Consider the following 20,395-nt stretch of genomic DNA (forward strand, 5'->3'; position numbering starts at 1 on the left):
GCATTCTTTCATGTAAATAATTAGAACAAAAAAGACATTTATAAATTGTAACTACACTATAATGTACTTAATTTATGAGAATAAGATCCAATGACATATTTCAATAAGCTGAACCCACAAAAATTTGTCTCTGTCATTTCAAGCATGAATGATGAGTAGTTCATTTTTATTAAAAATGTCATTTTTAATTTGTAGCAGTTACCTAAAATTGGTATTATAAAATGTTTTCTTCACTTTCCTGAAGGTTTCTTTTCAATAAATATAAAGTCACTGCCAACTTTCCAGTGTGTTGAATATTGACTGTTGTACTCTATGGTCAGGTTCTGAATACTGTATAAAACCAAGATATTTGCTTTCCTTTGCAAGACTTAGCCTTTTAGTTTTTATAATTTTAGTTATTATTAAAAAGCAACTCATTTAATGAATGGACCAGACCAACATGTAATGGAAAATATTCTTTATTGTAAGACTAAAGAAAATATTAACTTTTAAGATTATAAACACAGATATACATCAAAAGTCTTTTAAAGACCAATAATTTAGAATGAGAAACTGCACACCATTTTCTCATACGTGTCTAATGAGCTGTATGTCCTATACCACACAATGTACATTTTTATCATAATCAAATGTTGCTTGGAATACTTTTAGCTAAATTGAAACGATCTCTTACTTCAGAAATTTGCAGTATATGGACAGCTTGTGACAAAAAAAATATCTTCATCTGTTGTGCTTTAATAATCATTTGCACATTGATTAAAAGCACATTTATACATCTATTAGTAACACCTTCACTGCATTATCTTGTAAAAACAATTTTGCTCATTTAAGATGCAAATATTTCTGAGGAAAAGTATGCGATGAAAGTCATTCTGATCCTGTTGACCTTGGGGTGACATTGGTTGCATATAGTAAAACTATAAACTTCAATGCAAAGACAGTCAACATGGTGTTGATATAGAATCTGAAAAGTTTGACTGATGAAAAATGGATTTGAATTTCAGAATTTCTCTTATATACATCAGCAAATATAAATAGCATGGATCTTGAGCACCACTTCATCACATAAATAAAAATGAAATGGTGAAACAAAACCAGTTTTGGACAAGTAGTCAGTCCACACTGGATAGCACGCACATTAGCAAATCAGTTAATTAAATTATGCTAGACAGTATTTTCTGCACTTATTTTGCAGTTATCTGGGCAAGGCACATTTATTAGTATTACATTTAAAAGACATGGAGGTAAGTTGCTTTTGAATCACTTCCTAACACATTTTTAGCAGTGCATTTATAAAACCCTGCATCTTGTTGGGAAGGGAATTGGATTATTAAGGATCCCTGAGGATTAAGCAACTTATTGCCATATATTCGGGTTTGAGATGTTGCTGTTAGTCGTGTTTGGTTAGGAAGTTCCCACATAATATCTGCTTTTGGTATTCCTATTGCCATGCAATTCATCTGAACTGTATTACCAGGTCTTGTGTAAGTAACAGAAGCAGGTCCATGTGTGATGCGTGGAGGATATGCTATAACAATTACTGGGATACTAACAGTGGAGAAACCATACTCATTAACAGCTTTGCATGTATATGTCCCTCTATCATGTACAGATGCTTGCTGAACAGAAAGCGAACCATTTTGTGAAAGAGAATAACGACCAACAGTCTGAGCTTTGCTTAGGGTCACACCATTAGGTAATGTCCAAGAGATCTGAGGCTGTGGCTCACCTTGTGTTACACAGTGCAGCTGCAAATTTTCTCCATTGATAATGCTTACTAGGGAACTATAATGACTCTTGATTACTGGTTTTTGCCCAGTTTCGACAGAAACTGCTTTCTCTACATAGCCTATAGCATTTTTTGCCATACAGCGGTAAATCCCAACATCTTCAGTGGAAGGACTGCTAATAAACAGAGTACCATCAGCTGCATGGTTAAACTTAGATACTCTTCTGCCTCTCAGAAGTTTTGTCCCATTTGGAAGGATCCAGGTGATTTCTGGAGGAGGCCTGCCTTCAGCAGAGCAGTTAAGAGCAATCATTTTTGCATTACCAAGGGAAAATCTTTCACTAACTGGATTTTTAAAAGTAGGCATTTCCATCTTTTCCTGAACATTGAGCTGCACAATGAGTCGAGCTTCTCCTCCTTCATTACGTGCAACACACACTAGCTGTACAGAGTCTGTCTTCTTCAGAGATTTGATATCAAGAGTTCCATTTTGATGAACAGAAACTCTAGTTCCATAATATGGAGCTGGTAGTATAATGTTCTGAGGAAACATCCACATGACACGGGGCAATGGATTTCCTTCAGCTTTGCAGTTTATAAGTTTACGTGTTTCCTCTATTGCAGTGTATCTGACTGCTGTGATGGCATTTGGGTATCCATTAATTTTTGGAGATTGTACATTTATTTGAGTACCAATGACTTTCTTATCCTCTCCATTGATGTTCTGTGCTATACATGTGTAGTTTCCATCATCTGACTGTTGAACTTTTGAAATAAGAAGTGTACCATCACTATTCAACCGATACTTTTCCGATGATGAGGAAATAACTTTGTTTGTGGGACTTAACCATATGATTCTTGGAATGGGTTCACCTTTTGCTTCACACTTTAGCACAGCCAAGTCTCCATGTAATAATGGAAGGACAGAATAGCTTTTATTTTTAATGATTGGAGGCTCTGTTATAACTTTGACATGCACTTTCATTTCATCCTTCCCTATTTTATTTTCTGCATAACAAGTATAGTCTCCTTCCTCCTTCTTACCAACATCATTGAAAAACAAAGTCCCGTTATCAAACACTACATATCGCCTAGTCCGAATCCCACTATCATCTGACTGCATGACACTATTAATCATAGTACCATCAGGAAGTGCCCAAGAGATTTCAGGGTTTGGTAGCCCTGTAGCAATGCAGTCTACTTTCAGATCCCCACCATGCATGACTTTGTGGCTTGCTTGATCTTTTTGTTCAATCGTTGCTGGTTTCATCATCACATTTACTTTAAGAACTACAAAATCATCTCCCATCTTATTTCGGGCAACACAGAGGTAATCCCCTGTGTCTTTTTCTGTGATGTCTACTACCACTAAGGTTCCATTCGGGTACACTTTAGTTCGTGATTCGAAACTACAAGGAAAGAAAAAAATAAAGTTTAATAATTTTGTAAACCAGTGTTATAACAGATTTTACATAAATACAGTTTTGTTAGAATAGATCTTACATAAATGTGGTACTCTCATTGCATGGGCTTGAAAATTCAGACATTTTTAAGTAAGCCTATCATTTTTTTTATTTTACATTTTGCATGCAGTTTTAGTAAATGCTATTTCACTGCAAAAGGATAAATGAGCTATGATCAGTTGTTGTGCATCAGAATGTAACCTTACAGAGATAGAAACAGACAGCTAAAGATTAGGCCATCTATAAAAGTTTTGTTACATAGTTTCCAAGACTGAGGCCCTAGACTAAGAAAGGTATTCAAGATGCATAGACAAGGTATAAGACTTGTGAGCCTTCGATTTCCAAGATGATTGCACACTGATCAACAACTTAACTTCAGCTCTCTCAGTGTGGAAAGAGAAACTGAGAAGCAATAGCCAGATATATTGTCAGCTTAAGTAACATTCATTTACTTGACGTTAAGTACACTGCCTGGATGCCTGTAAAGAAGAAACTAAGACAGCCTGAAAGAAAATCAACTACAAAAGGTGAAAAGAAAATACTGACTGAGAAGAATCCTGCAGCTGTTCAGCAAAAAGTAGTTTAAGCTCCAGTTTTGGTGTAAGAGGTGGATTCCAGTAATCTAGAGGAAAAAATAGTCAAATGTGCTCAGAGCTGATTAAAATAAACAAAACACTGTTGTTATCAACTCAAATAACAAAAGGCTAGAAAAAATGGAAGAAGCTGTAAACAGACATTCAAATGTGCTGATAAAGCTGCAACAAACAGGTCAAAATGAGGAAAAGGCTCACTGAATGAGACTGCCCAAGAAGTTATGTTTGAAAAAAATGGTAGAATTAGAGGATAGAACAAGTAGGAAAAAAATATGAGATTTTCTGCTGTAACAGAGAAACTAGAAGGTATTCCACTTGAGAAACTATTAATTGAAAGGGCACATTGTGTGTATGCTCCAAATATGGTCATGAGAAAGGAGTCAAGATCTTTATGAGTAAAGATGCAAATCTACTAGCAGAAAGAGCTGATCCTGACAAAACTGCATTAAAAGTTGGAGACAGTAGTGTGTTTGTGGAAAATGATTATTTACTGTACACCAGGCAGAAGCGAAAAAAATGTATTCTAGTAATCAAGGAATGTCAAGTTCCAGTTGTGAGACACAAGCTGCTGTTTTAGCTATCTTCAAAATATTTTTCCTGGAGGATCAAAGTCATTTTTTCATGCAGAATAGGCTAAGGAGGAAATACAAAAGTCCAACAAAAAAAAATGACCCATCAAAAAGAAGGAGACTCTTCTTCTCATTCTTACACTAACAGAGCACATGTAGAGATTTTGCCAGTGAAATATTTCCCACTGTTCCAATAGAAAATGCTTGATAGAGAAAAACACAGGAGGTAACCAGCAGAATCAGGATTACAGTGAAACTGAACTAGAATCTGGAAATGGAAGATGGAGATGAACAGGGGGAAAATAACAACACAGAAATTAATGAATAAACATGAGGGTGCAAAACATTAATCACAATTGTGAAATATGGATGTATAAGAATAAGTGGAAAGACTGGATGTTTGTTGAATGTTAAACTTGTGAGTAGTTGAAAAGCATTCGTCTCACTTCATGTCGTTAATGTTTGGAAGGACTCTGAGGAGAGGGGAGGAAGAATGAAAAGATAACTGTTAAGTAAAACAATTTATTTTCTTAATTGTATTTCTATGAAGCTTTTCACAATATAAATTGCATATTTTATAGTAAAGTATTTTTAGTTGTTCTTGTATATGATAGTTATTAAACAGATACATTATTTTCTTCCTCTTCTCTCTCTTTCTTTTTTTTTTTTGGCATTAAGAAATGTAGACATTACAGTCCAAAAGAAGATGAAAAGCTAGACAAAAGCATGTTTAAGTTAATAGGCTGTAATCTTGAGTTGTTGAAGTGGGGGGATGGGGTGTAAAAATACACAGATCATAATATATTAACAGCTGATACATTTTCGCTTACTTTTGCATAACTGAATGTCAGGATTTAAGACCTTTGACTTAATCTAATAACAACTTTTAAGTGGAACCAAGTAAATATGAAAACACCGAATATAATGAAGTCTTCCATTAGCAATACATGTTTCAGCGTGCCTTTCAGGCTGCAACAGATGACTCCATTTTTCTTATTTTCTCACCCTTTTCCACGGAGGCAAGCTGATAATAGGCCAGTGAATGACAGAACACTGGTTTCTTCAAGGCTAAAAATATGCAAATAGTTTCCACATGTGGGGGAGGGGGATAAAGATAAAAAAAATGGACACCAATTAGTTTAAGTAGAAGGACAGGCAATAACAGATGTCTTAGCATGCATAACCTCAATTTCATGTTAATTATGGCCTGTGTTAGTAGCTGTCTACTTGGTGCTCCTATTAGGAGGGTTAAACTTCATTATTTGAAGATATACATATTTATATGTATATGTATTAAGTTATTAGGTTAAGAGGTGCTATCGGGTGCATTTTTTGAGGGCTTTATTAAAAAAAGTATTGTAAAATGTGACGTAGGTTCCAATGTTGATGATAAGAAAACAACTGTACAAAGGATTAACCTGTCAAACATTAATGGGTGGGTTCATGTATCACAAAAGCTGGAAATAGACATTTTTAAAAAATTGCCATATAACAGAGATGGGAATAATGACAAGTATAGACAAAAGGGCCAGAATACTTAACTGTGCTAAGACATGCAGAGTGCAAATAGCAATGCTATACAGACACATTTGGAATGAACTGAGCATATGAATTTGATAAAGAAATGATTTCAGGATGGATATGCTATAGAATATCAGGGCCAATGGAAAAGAGGGGTACTTATATTAATTGCTAGAGGAGCTCTAGTAGTAATAGAAGAGGGAGAAAATATAATAATGCCAGATTTGTAGTAGTAAGGGGTTACTGGCAAGGGATGAGGATTATGCTGGCATGTATTAATATTCCATCTAAAACTACTATTTTGGAGCTTAAAACATTTTGGGAGAAATAATCAGCTTTTAGCAGGGAATATTATTTTTAGGTAGGAACTTGTATTTTATTTGCAACAATAAGGATGTATCTGGGATGCCTAGAAGCGTAAACATAATAAAAAAGGGTAGATTTCTGAAGAGCTTTATGAAAATATTTGGTATGAAAGACATGACTTCAGTGCAGAAACTCAGAGAGAATTATATTATTATTCCCCAAAGTACAATAACCGGGCTAGGCTTGACAGAAATTACATTTCACAAGAACATGTCCAGTTAATTGAGAACTTTGATATATAGTCAATAACTATTTCAGCTCATGTTCAAATAATTATTAAGATACAAATGTAGGGTAATGAAGTGAAGATGCAACACTGGCACTTCCCACCTACCTGTTAAAAAGGGGTTTTAAGAAATAGGTAGTGAAATTATCCAGGAGTTATTAGGGAAGATAGAAAGTACTTCAGAGTTATAGCTAGTGGGTGGAATATAATGAAAGTAGAGTTTCAAAATAGGGGTACAAATAAAAGAAAAAAGTTCTGATTAATAAGTAATAAGAATTATTTAGGGGTTAAAAAAGTTAAAGTATTACAAAATCATGGAATTGCACAGAACAAGAGGAGATGTAATTGTAGAGTGTTAAAGAGAAAATACGGGAGTGCCTGGATAATATGCATGAGTTTAGAAAGATTGCTGTTAAGCAATTGTTTATGATAATAACTCCGTAGCACCAAAGCTTTTAGCACAATAACTTAGACAACAGATGCTAGAAAGGGATGTTGCCAAAATTAGAGAGCCTATAACAAGAAAAATAACCAGAGATCATGTAGAGGTATTTGAGATATTGTGGAATTTTTACAGAAAATTGTATAAAGCAGAGAAGCGGAGAAATCAAGAAAAAGCACAAACTGAAATATATTTATAGAAGACTTTTATCAAGGGTATTAAAACTTGTCAGATATTTCGGATGCATGTCTAGTCTTAGATAGGCCCCCTGTGGTTGTCAGCCTAGTAAACACATATGAACCTATAAATATGCCAAGGTTAGAGGTAGATGAGGCTCAACATCTAACACTGAAGATAGGAAGAGATGAGATAAAAATGGTGATGTATAACCAGTCAGACATAAGGAGTAGATAGCATTCTGGTAGAAGTTTAGAAGTTAGGAGGAAGAAAGTGATAACGATCGGGAATGTTTTGTATAACAGCATTTTAAAAGGAGGGGAGGCACCAACATCCTGTGGTGGCTGTAATACCTAATGTATGTAAAGACCCATTCATTTCAATATTAATCCATGATTATGAAGTGTTTATGTCTATAATGGCTAAATGAATAGCAAAGATTATGCCAACATTGATAGATATGGACCAATGTGGTTTTGTGGAGGGGAGGCAACCATCTGACGACATTAATAGAACAGTGATGATCCAGATGGAAGCAGAATATAAGAAAATACTTCTGTTATTGGTGGGTCTTGATGCACAGAAAGCATTTGACAGAGTAAGCAGAATTTTACGAGTAGGACAATGAAAGCATTTCTACTTCCTGATACAATAATAAAGTTGATTAAAAAATATATGAGGGATCAAAAGACAAAAATCAAATGGGAGGGATATTCTCTTGTAAATTGTGTCTGAAGAGAGGAACCAGGCAGAGGTGTCTTCTTTCACCTTTGTTATTTATATTTAGAACCATTGGCAAAGAAAATAAGGGACTCAGAAATTTAAGGATATAATTGGGATGGTGTTCAAGAAAAGTTTCCTCTATTTGCAGATGATACTATTTTTACCAGATGGAACCAGGAAAGGGCATCTCAGTGCTGCAGAATATTCTGAGACAGTTCCTGTGTTTTTGTCTGGATAAAAAATGATGATAGAACAAGGTCTACAGCTATAAACTATGCACCCACACATGAACTGGTTCAGCAATGCCCTTATTTATGGACACATGGTAAAAAGAATTATTTAGGAGTATGGATTAAAAAGGATTCAGTTATGGCAGCGAAGGATATGTGGAATGAGACTAAATAAAATATAACAAAAAACTGATAAATTAGAAACTCTTGCCTATGGATATGGGCAGCAAGACACAAGCAGTAACATTGTTTTGAGTCTACTTAGCTTTATGCACAGGTCATGTATATTTTTATCACCCAGATGAGAAGATATGGACAGTAATTAATAAAGAGTTGTAGGATTTTATTTGGGAGGGAAAGAGTCAAGTGGGATAAACTGATCCTCTAAACGAACAAAGAGGTTTAGGATTACTTGATTTGAAGGGATATTTTAAAGCTGCACAGTTAATTTTCTTATATAAAACACAAGCAGAAAGATAAAATTAAAAGTGGAAAAGGATGATGATGAAGCAGTGGGGTAATTCAAGAAATAAGGAAAGAGTGGGATTTCGACATAGATCCTTAGGGAGCATAACAGCACCAGTACAGAATATTACATTCATAAAGTAGCAGAAAGTATACTAAGAACTAACTAGAAAAAGAACTGAGACAAATGAACACTCCCTCACTGCACCACTTCTGTTAAAACAATCCAAATGGTATCGATATCCACCTTCAATGGACCAAGCAAAACATAAAAGTTTTAAAAAGTAAAGCCTTCAGTTTTAATTTCCGCTTTTCGTCCTGCTCCTAGCAGAACTTCTTAAGACAAACAACAAGAATCAACAAATTTCCACTTTTTAAAATAAAATCACATTTCAATTACAGTTGAAATCACATTTCAATTAAAATGCTTAGTTCCCTGTAACGATATTTAAAAAGGCCAACTCCTCAAAAAATAAAAGACACAGCACTTTTTGTACTTTCAATAGTATTTGACTTTGTAAACAAGTAAAACATGAAAGTAAGAAATAAAAAATAGTAAAAACAAAAAGCAAAAGAAATAAATATTCCCTTCTATATTGACAAGTTACCAGCAGTACCGTTCAAACATACAAAAAGTGCAAAAACAACATACAGTACCTGACTGTGTGTTTATTTACCTCCTTTTTTCACTTATTCCTGACATGTTGACTAAACTTACTTCTTCACCTAAAAAGACTCTTCAGCAATCCTTACTTATAAAGTTACCCTAAGCAACTTCTCCTATTTGTATGAATACTGAGAAACATCGCTCATACAGCTGCCTTATATACCAATACATAAAGGTTCCATGACTCATGTCTGCATTTGAATCTGTATCTTTATATTTCCAGAACTCACCTTATGTTGCTACATATTAATGTGACCCAAAGTTGTTCAAGGTATTTCACCTCGCTCTTGTTGCCACATTAAAGACACCAGTGTGGTGGAGATGAATCACTAAACGTCCAATAAAGCTCCACTGTTACTCCATGCTTTAAACAATTTCCAAAGTTGTCTGCTAGTTCATCTTATTCAAGCCTCCATAGCTCTTTGCTTGTGTAGTTACCCTAAAACACCACCTAGTGGTGTTTGTTGGTATATACCCACACAAGCTGCAATGGTTTAACATGTTATATCATACAAATAAACTTCCAAAGGGAAATTTTATGAGTGGGGGGGGTGGAAGCCATGCCCAACCATATGCAAAATGACCTGGTCTATGAGGCCATACTGTTGTATATATATGAATAAGTGGACATTTTTCCTAAAATAATAATAAAAAATATATATAATATTATAAATAAAAAGTAAAGGAACACAGTAATTTACCTTGTGAGGCTTTTGAGCTTCAGTATACAAGAAATAGAATAAATTTAATTCAAGCCCGGATGACAACAGGCTCTAGTTTGGAGTTGCCATAACAACTCCCTTTTCTCCAACAATAAAGAAGTTGGACCGCCCCTCAAGTCACAAATTTGATCGGCTATGGCTTTAAATTTAAAGGAATGCTGTGGGAAACTTTCCACATGTCTGGCCAATGCATTTTCCTTTAACATTCTAATACTGTATAAGTGTTCATAGATTCTCTCCCTCAGTTTCCTGTCTGTTTTGCCTATATAAAAGGCAGGACAGGTATTACACTGAGCGAGATAGACCACTCCTTTTGAATTACAGTCGAAATTCTTGTTGATTTTATAACTGACATCTCTAATTGTAAAATTTTGGCCAGCATCTACCTGTGGACAATATGAACACATGATGCATTTCCACATTCCATTTCTACTCGTTGGATTTAAAGGTTTCCAGCTTTTTGTAGTATACTTTTTAAATTGGCACCTCTTCTAAAGGTGACCCTGGGCACATCTCTCCATATAGAGGACAGGCTATAGTCAGATTTTACTAGTTCCCAATTTTTATAAATAATAGACCTAATTCCATATCCATCCATACTAAAAGTAGTTATGAAATTTGATGAATGAATATAACATAAGGTGAGTTCTGGAAATATAAAGATACAGATTCAAATGCAGACATGAGTCATGGAACCTTTAAGTATTGGTATATAAAGCAGCTGTATGAGCAATGTTTCTCAGTATTCATACAAATAGGAGAAGTTGCTTAGGGTAACTTTATAAGTAAGGATTGCTGAAGAGCCATTTTAGGTGAAGAAGTAAGTTTAGTCCAACATGTCAGGAATAAGTAAAAAAAGGAGGTAAATAAACACACAGTCAGGTACTGTGTGTTGTTTTTGCACTTTTTGTATGTTTGAACGGTACTGCTGGTAACTTGTCAATATAGAAGGGAATATTTATTTCTTTTGCTTTTTGTTTTTACTATTTTTCATTTCTTACTTTCATGTTTTACTTGTTTACAAAGTCAAATACTATTGAAAGTACAAAAAGTGCTGTGTCTTTTATTTTTTGGGGGGTTGGCCTTTTTAAATCGCGTTACAGGGAAGTAAGCATTTTAATTGAAATGTGATTTCAACTGTAATTGAAATGTGATTTTATTTTAAAAAGTGGAAATTTGTTGATTCTTGTTTGTCTGAAGAAGTCCTGCTAGGAGCAGGACGAAAAGCGGAAATTAAAACTGAAGGCTTTACTTTTTAAAACTTTTATGTTTTGCTTGGTCCATTGAAGGTGGATATCGATACCATTTGGATTGTTTTAACAGAAGTGGTGTAGTGAGGGCATGTTCATTTGTCTCGGTTCTTTTTCTAGTTTGTTTTTTGTGTTTGGATTCCATACTAAGAACTAAGCCAACAAGTGAATGGAGAAAGGAGATTCTCCCAATAGGGATGAGTGCAATCCAGGGTACAAAGAATAGACAAGAGGGGACTGGAATTTACTGGAGGAAGCTGGCAAAGGAACTAATGTATTGGGAAATTTAAATATTCCCTAGAGAGTCCTCTGTCAGGAATACTGGGTGAGCAAATGAGTGAAACTAAGGAAATTATTGTTTTAACTGGGATACTGGTTCTGAATTGCCTAAACATAACAAGGCTTTGTTAAGTTAAATTCTTGTGGCTGCCTATAAAGCAATTACTAGAAAATGGAAATCAAAGTCTATACTTGAAGTAGTGAATATTGTAACAGAGATAAAAGAACAGGAAATACAATTTTTAGAAAAGGGTAAAAGCAAATTACATAGAAGAAATGGAACGTCTGAGAACAATACATGCAGAAAATATGTCTGTAAATGTGAGTTTGTCAATACTGTTTGATTTACTTTTATATTAAATGTAAGTTTGTCAGTTTGATTCAGTTCATCAGTTCAGTGAAGCACTGTTAGTTGAGACAGTTTATGGTTTTATGAAGCTATTTTGCCACTAATAATAACAGTCTTGACAACAGTCTTACTTTGCTCTTCATTGAATTGTTGCATTAATAAATTCTGCTAATCGAATACAGAAATGTTTCTGAGTGTCTTTTATGCAGAAGATGCATTGCAATTTGCAGCAGTGAGATTTTCTACTTTTACAGTCAACAAGATAATTTTACAAACTAGTAAGATCTTTATTATTATTGACTGCTTAGAATAATATCAGATACGTTTCTCATTACTGAAATAGAAGCGTAATCATTATATATGTGATACCTTTTCCAAGGATATTCAGAAATTTTATAATGAAGTTATCTAAGCATCCTGGCTCTTAAACAACTATTTTTGAAAAACACAGCATTACCATTAGTGCATTCTGCACTTTAAATTCATGTCAATTTTTTTCAATTTAGATGAGATTTATGATTTAACCAATTTATTTGTATTCATTCAGCTGTTCTTATTATGAAACTACCACATTAGATTTCCTAGGGCTTATTTGTGTTTGAAGTTTCACTGTCAGTTAGTATGGACGTATTGTTTTGTGGGACTAGAAAGAACAGAACAGACTTTAGGTGGTTTGCTGGGGTTGTTAACAACCATGTCATTACAGAGAAAAACATGAAAGCTAAAAGACAAAGCTCAAATGTAAACATTTTTCAGGAAACACTACCTGCTGTACTAAATGAAGATGTACCACGCTAAAATCATTGTAAAGAGAGTGGGGTTATAGAACAACCTCAGTTTTACTTATGATAATCAAAGCCTTACTCAGAAACTAATTTTCCAGGGAAAATCTTACTATATGAGATGACCCTTTAATAGCCTATAACTTAAACCATTCAAAACTGCCAGAAGTATTGAATTAATGTTATTAAGAAAAAAATTATATTCTCATAGGCTGGTGTTCTGAGAATTATAACCAGTATTGTTAAGCACAAATTATGGTAATCTCTGTGATTCAGTTTTAATTATTTGGTGTGCCTGTGTATAAGTGAAATTAAAAGGTATTCTGAGAATAGAACAACAAAAAAGCAACTGGCAGTTTTGCAAGCAGTAAATTTACAAAGAAGTACAAATATAATGCATTTGAGATTTGGTCTAACATGCCAAGTGTAATGAAAGTGCACTGACATTTCAAATTTTAGTTTTTATGGCACTTTTCCCAGAAAAAATAAAAAAATCTGTATACTTGAAGATTGCCAGGACTGTCCTGAATCAACAAATTCTCTCAGCAAAGATATTCTTAGTACAAACTGGAATTATCTATGATTTCCACTCATCTAGAAGTACATTTTAAATGTATTTTTACTAGTACATTAGAAAATGCAATAACTAAATTTGAGAAAGACCATAACTATAGTTTTAGACCAAAAGTCATGCTAGTGTATATCCTTAGAAACTACATATTCTAGTACTTAAGTAACAATGTACACTTGATGCAAAGGCTTAAGCACCATGACTTGTAATGTCCTCGTTTTGTCTTTTCCTTAGAATATTGTTATATAGGAATTATCTGGAATCTAGTGATCTACAAAATAAAGGCCTCTTCTGTGATAGTTTGAAAACAAACAGGCTTGCAAAATGTTTGGTTTACACTACTGGGTAATGTGTCATGATCCTGCTATACCACTGCAGGAATCCAGTTTATTTGTCTGCACTACATTTGGAGTCTATTAAACAACAAGACAATGAGAATCAGAAGATAATCGCAAGATTTTCCCTCATTATTTTCTGGCTATTATCTCCTGCAGTATACAAAGGTAGCAGAACTTAAAACTAATCAATAAGCTTGCAGTTTTTGACTACCCAATGTCCTAAAATAATACTCCAGTAGTAGTGGACTAAAGGTGTATAATGTCACTTTAAACTGTTGTGCACTTCTCTGTCTCTGTCTTATGTTTTTAAAAGAACTAAATCATACATTTCTGTTTATGATTTACTACACTCAATTGCATCTGCATAAAGTAGTGATTTTACAAATTCCTCCACTCACCTCAGCTGCTAATCAATAACCGAAGACTTCTGAACACATACTTGTTTATTTCAGCTCTGAATAACATCCTCATGCAATTGCTAGCCATTTTGTTGACCCAACAACTATGCTAGGTCTCCAGGAAAGTCGAGAAATTCCACTCTTCAACATGCAAATACACTGACACACAGAGACAGAGACACAGACATGCATGCATACACACAAGAGCACACACAGATACACAGACACACAGATCAGTTCAGTAATTCCATGCTTTTTGGTACATCTTAGCATACATAAATAGTAAACTCAACATATTTCTTACTGAATCTACAAATCAATGTAGTTCAGCATGTGTTTCAGTAAGTTATTTATCCTGTGGTGGTAGACAAATGTTTGTGAAATTATTTTGGTGTTGTCCATATAGGTGACCAACTATCACCTGTATGTACTGCAAAATTATGCTGATACTTGAAAGCTGTCAAGTATTAGCAGTGAGCAATACTAAAAAAACTAGCTGTACATGCATCATTATATTATTTTAAAATGTTAGTTAAATTGCTATGTTACTGAAATCAAGTAGAAGATAGCTTTCATGAATATCATCTAAAGCATATGAATATTTTGAAAAAATGGAAACATTTCACAAAATCAAGTCTTTATGACTAGTTATTCTTGAAAAATAATACAGAAAACAGTTAAGCTGTGTAATCAGTATTATATATTCTGGCTAAAAGTATGCTACTCAGTTTGGTTTATTTTAAACAAAGGTGAGTCAAAACTTAAGCCTACCAATGACTGAGTTAGGCAGCTGTGACAGGCATCCCCACAATAGTCAGGTAGGCAGAGGTTCTCAGAGGTCAGTAACCATAAACTGTGTTAAACATATGCATTCTGTATGTGTGGCTTGTATGCAGGAATTTGTTAGTGTAATGTGTTGATGAAGACTGTTTCTTTTAGGTGACATTTCATCTAAATCTGTGACCACTTCATTAGAAAATGAAAAATTGATGTAGGTAGTGAAGGAATAGTGCAATGTAATTAATTTTCAATGAGACAGCTGAACTTGTAACTAGAAAACTGCAGTTTAATATATTTTGTTGTTTTTGAGAAAAAAATCCAAAAATAATCCCTAAGATTCAGAGAGGTAGTCCCTGTCTGTATTAATTGTTTAACAAAAGTCTGCCAAATAAAACTATTGTGATAATCTCTATTTCAGATAAAAGATAAAACAATACCAAGGAATACCATATTAGGAAATAATTACCATGTATCTGAATCAAACACTTCACTGTCAGATTTGACCTGACTAGTATTTCATCAGCCCAGCCATTGTGGATTTTACAGGCATCTACCAACACACACACACACACACACACACACACACACACACACACACACACACACACACACACACACACACACACGTACCTGCAAACAAGCACATATAGACATGATCATACTCATTGAACCATTTCCGCACACACTCACATGCATGCCCCCCCATACCCACACATGCATACAGATTCAATGTACTCTAATCCCCAGTACAACCACTCACATGTAAACACACATGCACACACAAACACATTAACAGACACTCACATACATAGATGCATATGTGTGCGCACACATGCATACAGCTGCATTCATGCCTGTCCACATGGACTCACAAAAGCCACATACACACACACACACACACACACACACACACACACACACACACACACACACACACACACACACACACACACACACACACATGAGCGCGCCTGCAAACAAGCACATATAGACATGATCATACTCATTGAACCATTCACTCACACACTCACATGCATGCCCCCCATACCCACACATGCACACAGATTCCATGTACTCTCCTCCCCAGTGCAACCACTCACATGTAAACACACATGCACACACAAATACATTAACAGACACTCACATACATAGACGCATGTGTGTGCGCACACATGCATACAGCTGCATTCATGCCTGTCCACATGGACTCACAAAAGCCACATGCACACACACACACACACACACACACACACACACACACACACACACACACACACACACACACACACACACACACACACACACACACACACACACACACACACATGGCTCCAGAGTACCACCTGAACCTGTGATATGAGCCAGAATTCCATCTATAGGGGTGAATGGGTTTATAATGTCTTTTGATGACAGACATGTTTTCCTCCTCGTGAAAAAAAATATTGTGGTCGAATGATTCTTTGAATTACTCTACTGTATTATTTTGGTGCCAGCACCATTTCTGGGGAACAGCACATGGCTAATTAGCATTATCCTCACTATTGCATTGCCACATTTGCATGCAGCTTCCAGAGAAACTGTCTGTGCTACACCCAGTTCCAGTGTAAAGTGATAGTGGCAGAGCAGTGCCTCAACAGCTTGTACTTATGCATTGTGCAAACCTTCATAGTACATGCTTCTGCTCCTTAGTAGGCCTTACTGATCAACACGGACTCTCTCAGAATATTGTTGTTATATGTACTTCTTCCTTCCCTGCAGGTTATTACTGTACCAGTGAGTATTACTGCTTGTAAACTATTCTAAACTGATATTATTCAATTAGCCTTTATTGACTTGGGGACAAAACACAGACAGAAATGTTTAAAGTCAGATTAAAAAAAAAACTTTATTGCAAAATGTTATCGGTATTCTTTTATAAATTAGCTATAAAGTACAAAAAACTCAAAGTATACTTACATTACTTTAGTTGCCCAGTACTACAAATAAATAAACAGTGAAACATATTCACTTTCTTCTGTTTGTTCAGTGGGCCATGTTGACATAAAAAGTGGGTGCTTCTTTACAGTAATAACAGTATTAACTTGCATTCATATTTTAACTGAATCACAGCTGCAGCATCTCTGAATATTTTCCCCTGATATCCCACAGTAGATAATTACACAGAAAAATAGTTACCCAATCCACATTGTTGACGTACTTTCTCTTATGGCAACAGTAGCAGTTTTATATTATTTCATCATAACAGGACAGCAATCACTTATTCCATTGGTTAGCTGTTATGATATACTGCAGAACAAAGTTCATACCATTTTTTTTCAATGCAGAACTACAGTTAATAGACATTAATCAAATACAAACACTATGTAGTTTGACGACCTTAGCAGAGCCTGTCAATTTTTATGTTTTTAATAGCATCTGATAAGTTAGTACAGCAACGAGTTTTGCAATTGTAAATCCACTGGCAGCACAAACAATATCACTTTCCAAGTCTTAATCAGCACAAGAGTAGCATTAGCATGCCCAGTAATTCCAACCGTTGAACAAATAAAATGGAGCAAGAATTTTTTTTTAAGATGGAACTGGATAAGTTTTTCGGACTTTATATGAGTGTATATATATATATATATATATATATATATATATATATATATATATATATATATATATATATATATATATATATCAGGCTTCTGGAAAAAAAAGAGTGCAGTGTTGTATGTCAGCTGTTCAGAAATGATGGCTAGATTCTGCTTCTTGATACCTTGCTCTCAGTTTGAATTCTCGATTAAACTTCTACATGACTGAAGACTAGTCAGGGTAGAAGACTCAGAGAACAAACTAAGTTTACAAACAATATAATCCCATTGTACCCTGGTCTGAACTTTACAGAAACATTAACAGAGGCTTACTGCTTATGTAGTGATAATCAACAACTTGTTCTTCCCTGGGACCTTCAGTAATGCAGTTACTATGTATCTAGTTAAAATAAACCAACAATCCAAATGTCGATGTTCCTAATGTCAAGCACAAAATGGTGACATTGGAAATGTTGACAGCTTTGTATGTGTGCTCTGAACAATAACCTCTGTGCATGAGATATTAAAATAAAATAAATGAATAAAACATTGTTTTTTTGCAAGAGTGGTGCAAACACCCCTTGCTAATTAAATAAGCTAATTTTATATATTATATAGTGTTCATTCGAACCTACTCATCCACTGGGCAACAGCTTGTAGAAAAAACATGCAGCCAGCATGTAAAAATAAATCCAAGCGTCCAGTAGAAACCACGTTTATTAAAATAATTAGAACACAGGGCTAGCGCTTTCAACAAATCTTCATCAGGCCACTAACAAACAAACATACTGACATCCCTTTTATAGCAAAATGCTAGAGTCAACTACTGATGTCACATCCTGTTTGGACATACTGAAGTCAACTCTGATGTCACATCCTGTTATACATAAAATATTTAAAGTGACATCACTTTTGTAGTAAAACGCTACAAGCAACTCTGATGCCACATCCTACTAAATGTAAAATCTTATAAAATTTTTAAATTATTTAAAATGTTAAAAATATATATGCAGACATTTTGTAAACAGTGTACAATAAAAATATTCTAAAATAACATTTCACCCTACTTTAACAGCTGCTGCATGCATGTAACATTCAAAATGTTTTAAAATAATTTAAATATCTATGTAACCATTTCATAAACAGTATGCAGCAAATAAGGTGTTTCACAATTACATACTATCTTCCTATAAATACTGCACTTATATGCATACTAGTAACAAAAATGGCACGCATGTTTAGTATTTAATAATAAGCGATATAATCCCATTTGAAATACTTGTATGTATAAATACATGTTTAAAATAGGGATCAAATTAATAAAGATATTAATATCTACACATGAGCTATTTAGCATAATTATAACTGTACAGAAATGATCATTCAAAACACTGCATCTAAAATTTGTACAGCGTGTGCTTCTAAATATCATAATATCTGTAACAGCAAAAATCATTCAAAACAGATATGTGCGCACGCAAAGATGTTGATGACGGCTGATATTATAAACATAAAAATATATGAGACTAAATGTGCAAAATCAGGTGAAATATTTTATAAGATTTTACATTTAGTAGGATGTGGCATCAGAGTTGCTTGTAGCGTTTTACTACAAAAGTGATGTCACTTTAAATATTTTATGTATAACAGGATGTGACATCAGAGTTGACTTCAGTATGTCCAAACAGGATGTGACATCAGTAGTTGACTCTAGCATTTTGCTATAAAAGGGATGTCAGTATGTTTGTTTGTTAGTGGCCTGATGAAGATTCGTTGAAAGCGCTAGCCCTGTGTTCTAATTATTTTAATAAACGTGGTTTCTACTGGATGCTTGGATTTATTTTTACATGCTGGCTGCGTGTTTTTGTACAAGCTATTGCCCAGTGGATGAGTAGGTTCGAATGAACACTCTATGGTGATTTTGACTCTTTTTTATTGGGTTAAGAGTTCACAAAGTAAAGCGGTTTGTAGGTTACAGCTTCGTTTCTTTTTGTGGAACATTTGGTTACCTTTTGTGACTGACTTGAATTGAACACAGCAAGTATACTTCCCACTATTTTAGCCTGGTTTTTTGTTGTATTTTATAAGTCTTGTTTATTATCAGGCGAACAGAGTGTAGTGAGCATTATTCTTTGTTTTTAATTTTATATATTAACTCCAAAACTACACAATATCAGGGAAAGGGCATATTCCCCAAACCAAAGAATTTTGCATTCTCACACACTTGTTGACCATCTGCCAAGTTAACCAAATTGTGTCAAATAACAGATGTCAGTCAAAAGTTGATTCTACCAAATTCACTGCTTCATCAGTACATACACAAACAGACACATGCACATACACACATACATGCATGTTGTATGTTTGACCAAGCACCATAGCAAATATAACCTATTGAGCAAAAATGCATGAAAACTGAAATATTGGAAAAAATACATAAATAATATTTTTTGCACAGGAAAGGCCACCTCCACCCCCCATCTCTTGTTAATTATATTAACCAACTCAGGCACTGCACTACATTGAAGAAAGGACAAATTTTCTGATCCACTCTTTACTGTGATCTCAAAAAGCCAGTATATGAGAACAGCTGATTTTTGAGTGCACATACCCCCCCCCCCCGGATTCACTAACCTTTCATGCAGGACTAGTCTAGTACTGTATGGAAGCACCTGTGTAGTAGCAGGACGGCAGCACGTCATGTATAATAATGAAGGTGCGCTGCCCGAGCTCCTAGGCTTACACAGATCGTGTATGAGTGCAGGGGGCATCTGCCCCTGCAATGTAGAACAGCAGAAGCTGTTAAGAAATGAGCGAGATTGTTCATGGGTGTCCTCATATCCCCACCAACAGTCCCCCAAGTGTACATCAGCAACAGGACATATAAATTAAAAGAATAAACCCTTTTAGTTTTGTTAAAAATTCAATTAAAGCTAGCCTCAGGTGCGTGGGTGTGCTCATCGCTTAACTACGGTTAGTGCAGCTTAATTGTCTGAAGAGGATAACAAGGAAGATATACGCAAATGAAGCCATATAGCAATAGTGTAGTGGGCAGTGCACTCGCCTTATGAGCAGGCATTCCTGGTTCAAGTCCCACAACAGCACATTCCATTTTCAATGTGAAATCTGTATATGAACATTTTTTTGCTGTATAACCTACTAAATAACATTTAAATGTG

At 34.8% G+C, this 20,395-nt stretch overlaps 1 protein-coding gene across 1 annotated transcript in view; it reads right to left on the reverse strand.

Annotated features, from left to right (window-relative positions):
- Positions 1 to 442: 442 nt before the first annotated feature.
- Positions 443 to 20,395, reverse strand: part of MXRA5 (matrix remodeling associated 5) — a 417,732-nt gene continuing 397,779 nt past the window's right edge. Inside the window, exon 7 of the mRNA XM_044072449.1 lies at positions 443 to 3,138. Coding sequence (XP_043928384.1) covers positions 1,230 to 3,138 — 1,909 coding nt within the window. The 3' untranslated portion in view covers positions 443 to 1,229. The remainder of the gene's footprint in view (positions 3,139 to 20,395) is intronic.

The sequence above is a fragment of the Protopterus annectens genome, chromosome 5.part0 (genome assembly GCF_019279795.1).
Source record: "Protopterus annectens isolate FY-2018-M chromosome 5.part0, PAN1.0, whole genome shotgun sequence".
NCBI lineage: Eukaryota > Metazoa > Chordata > Ceratodontiformes > Protopteridae > Protopterus > Protopterus annectens.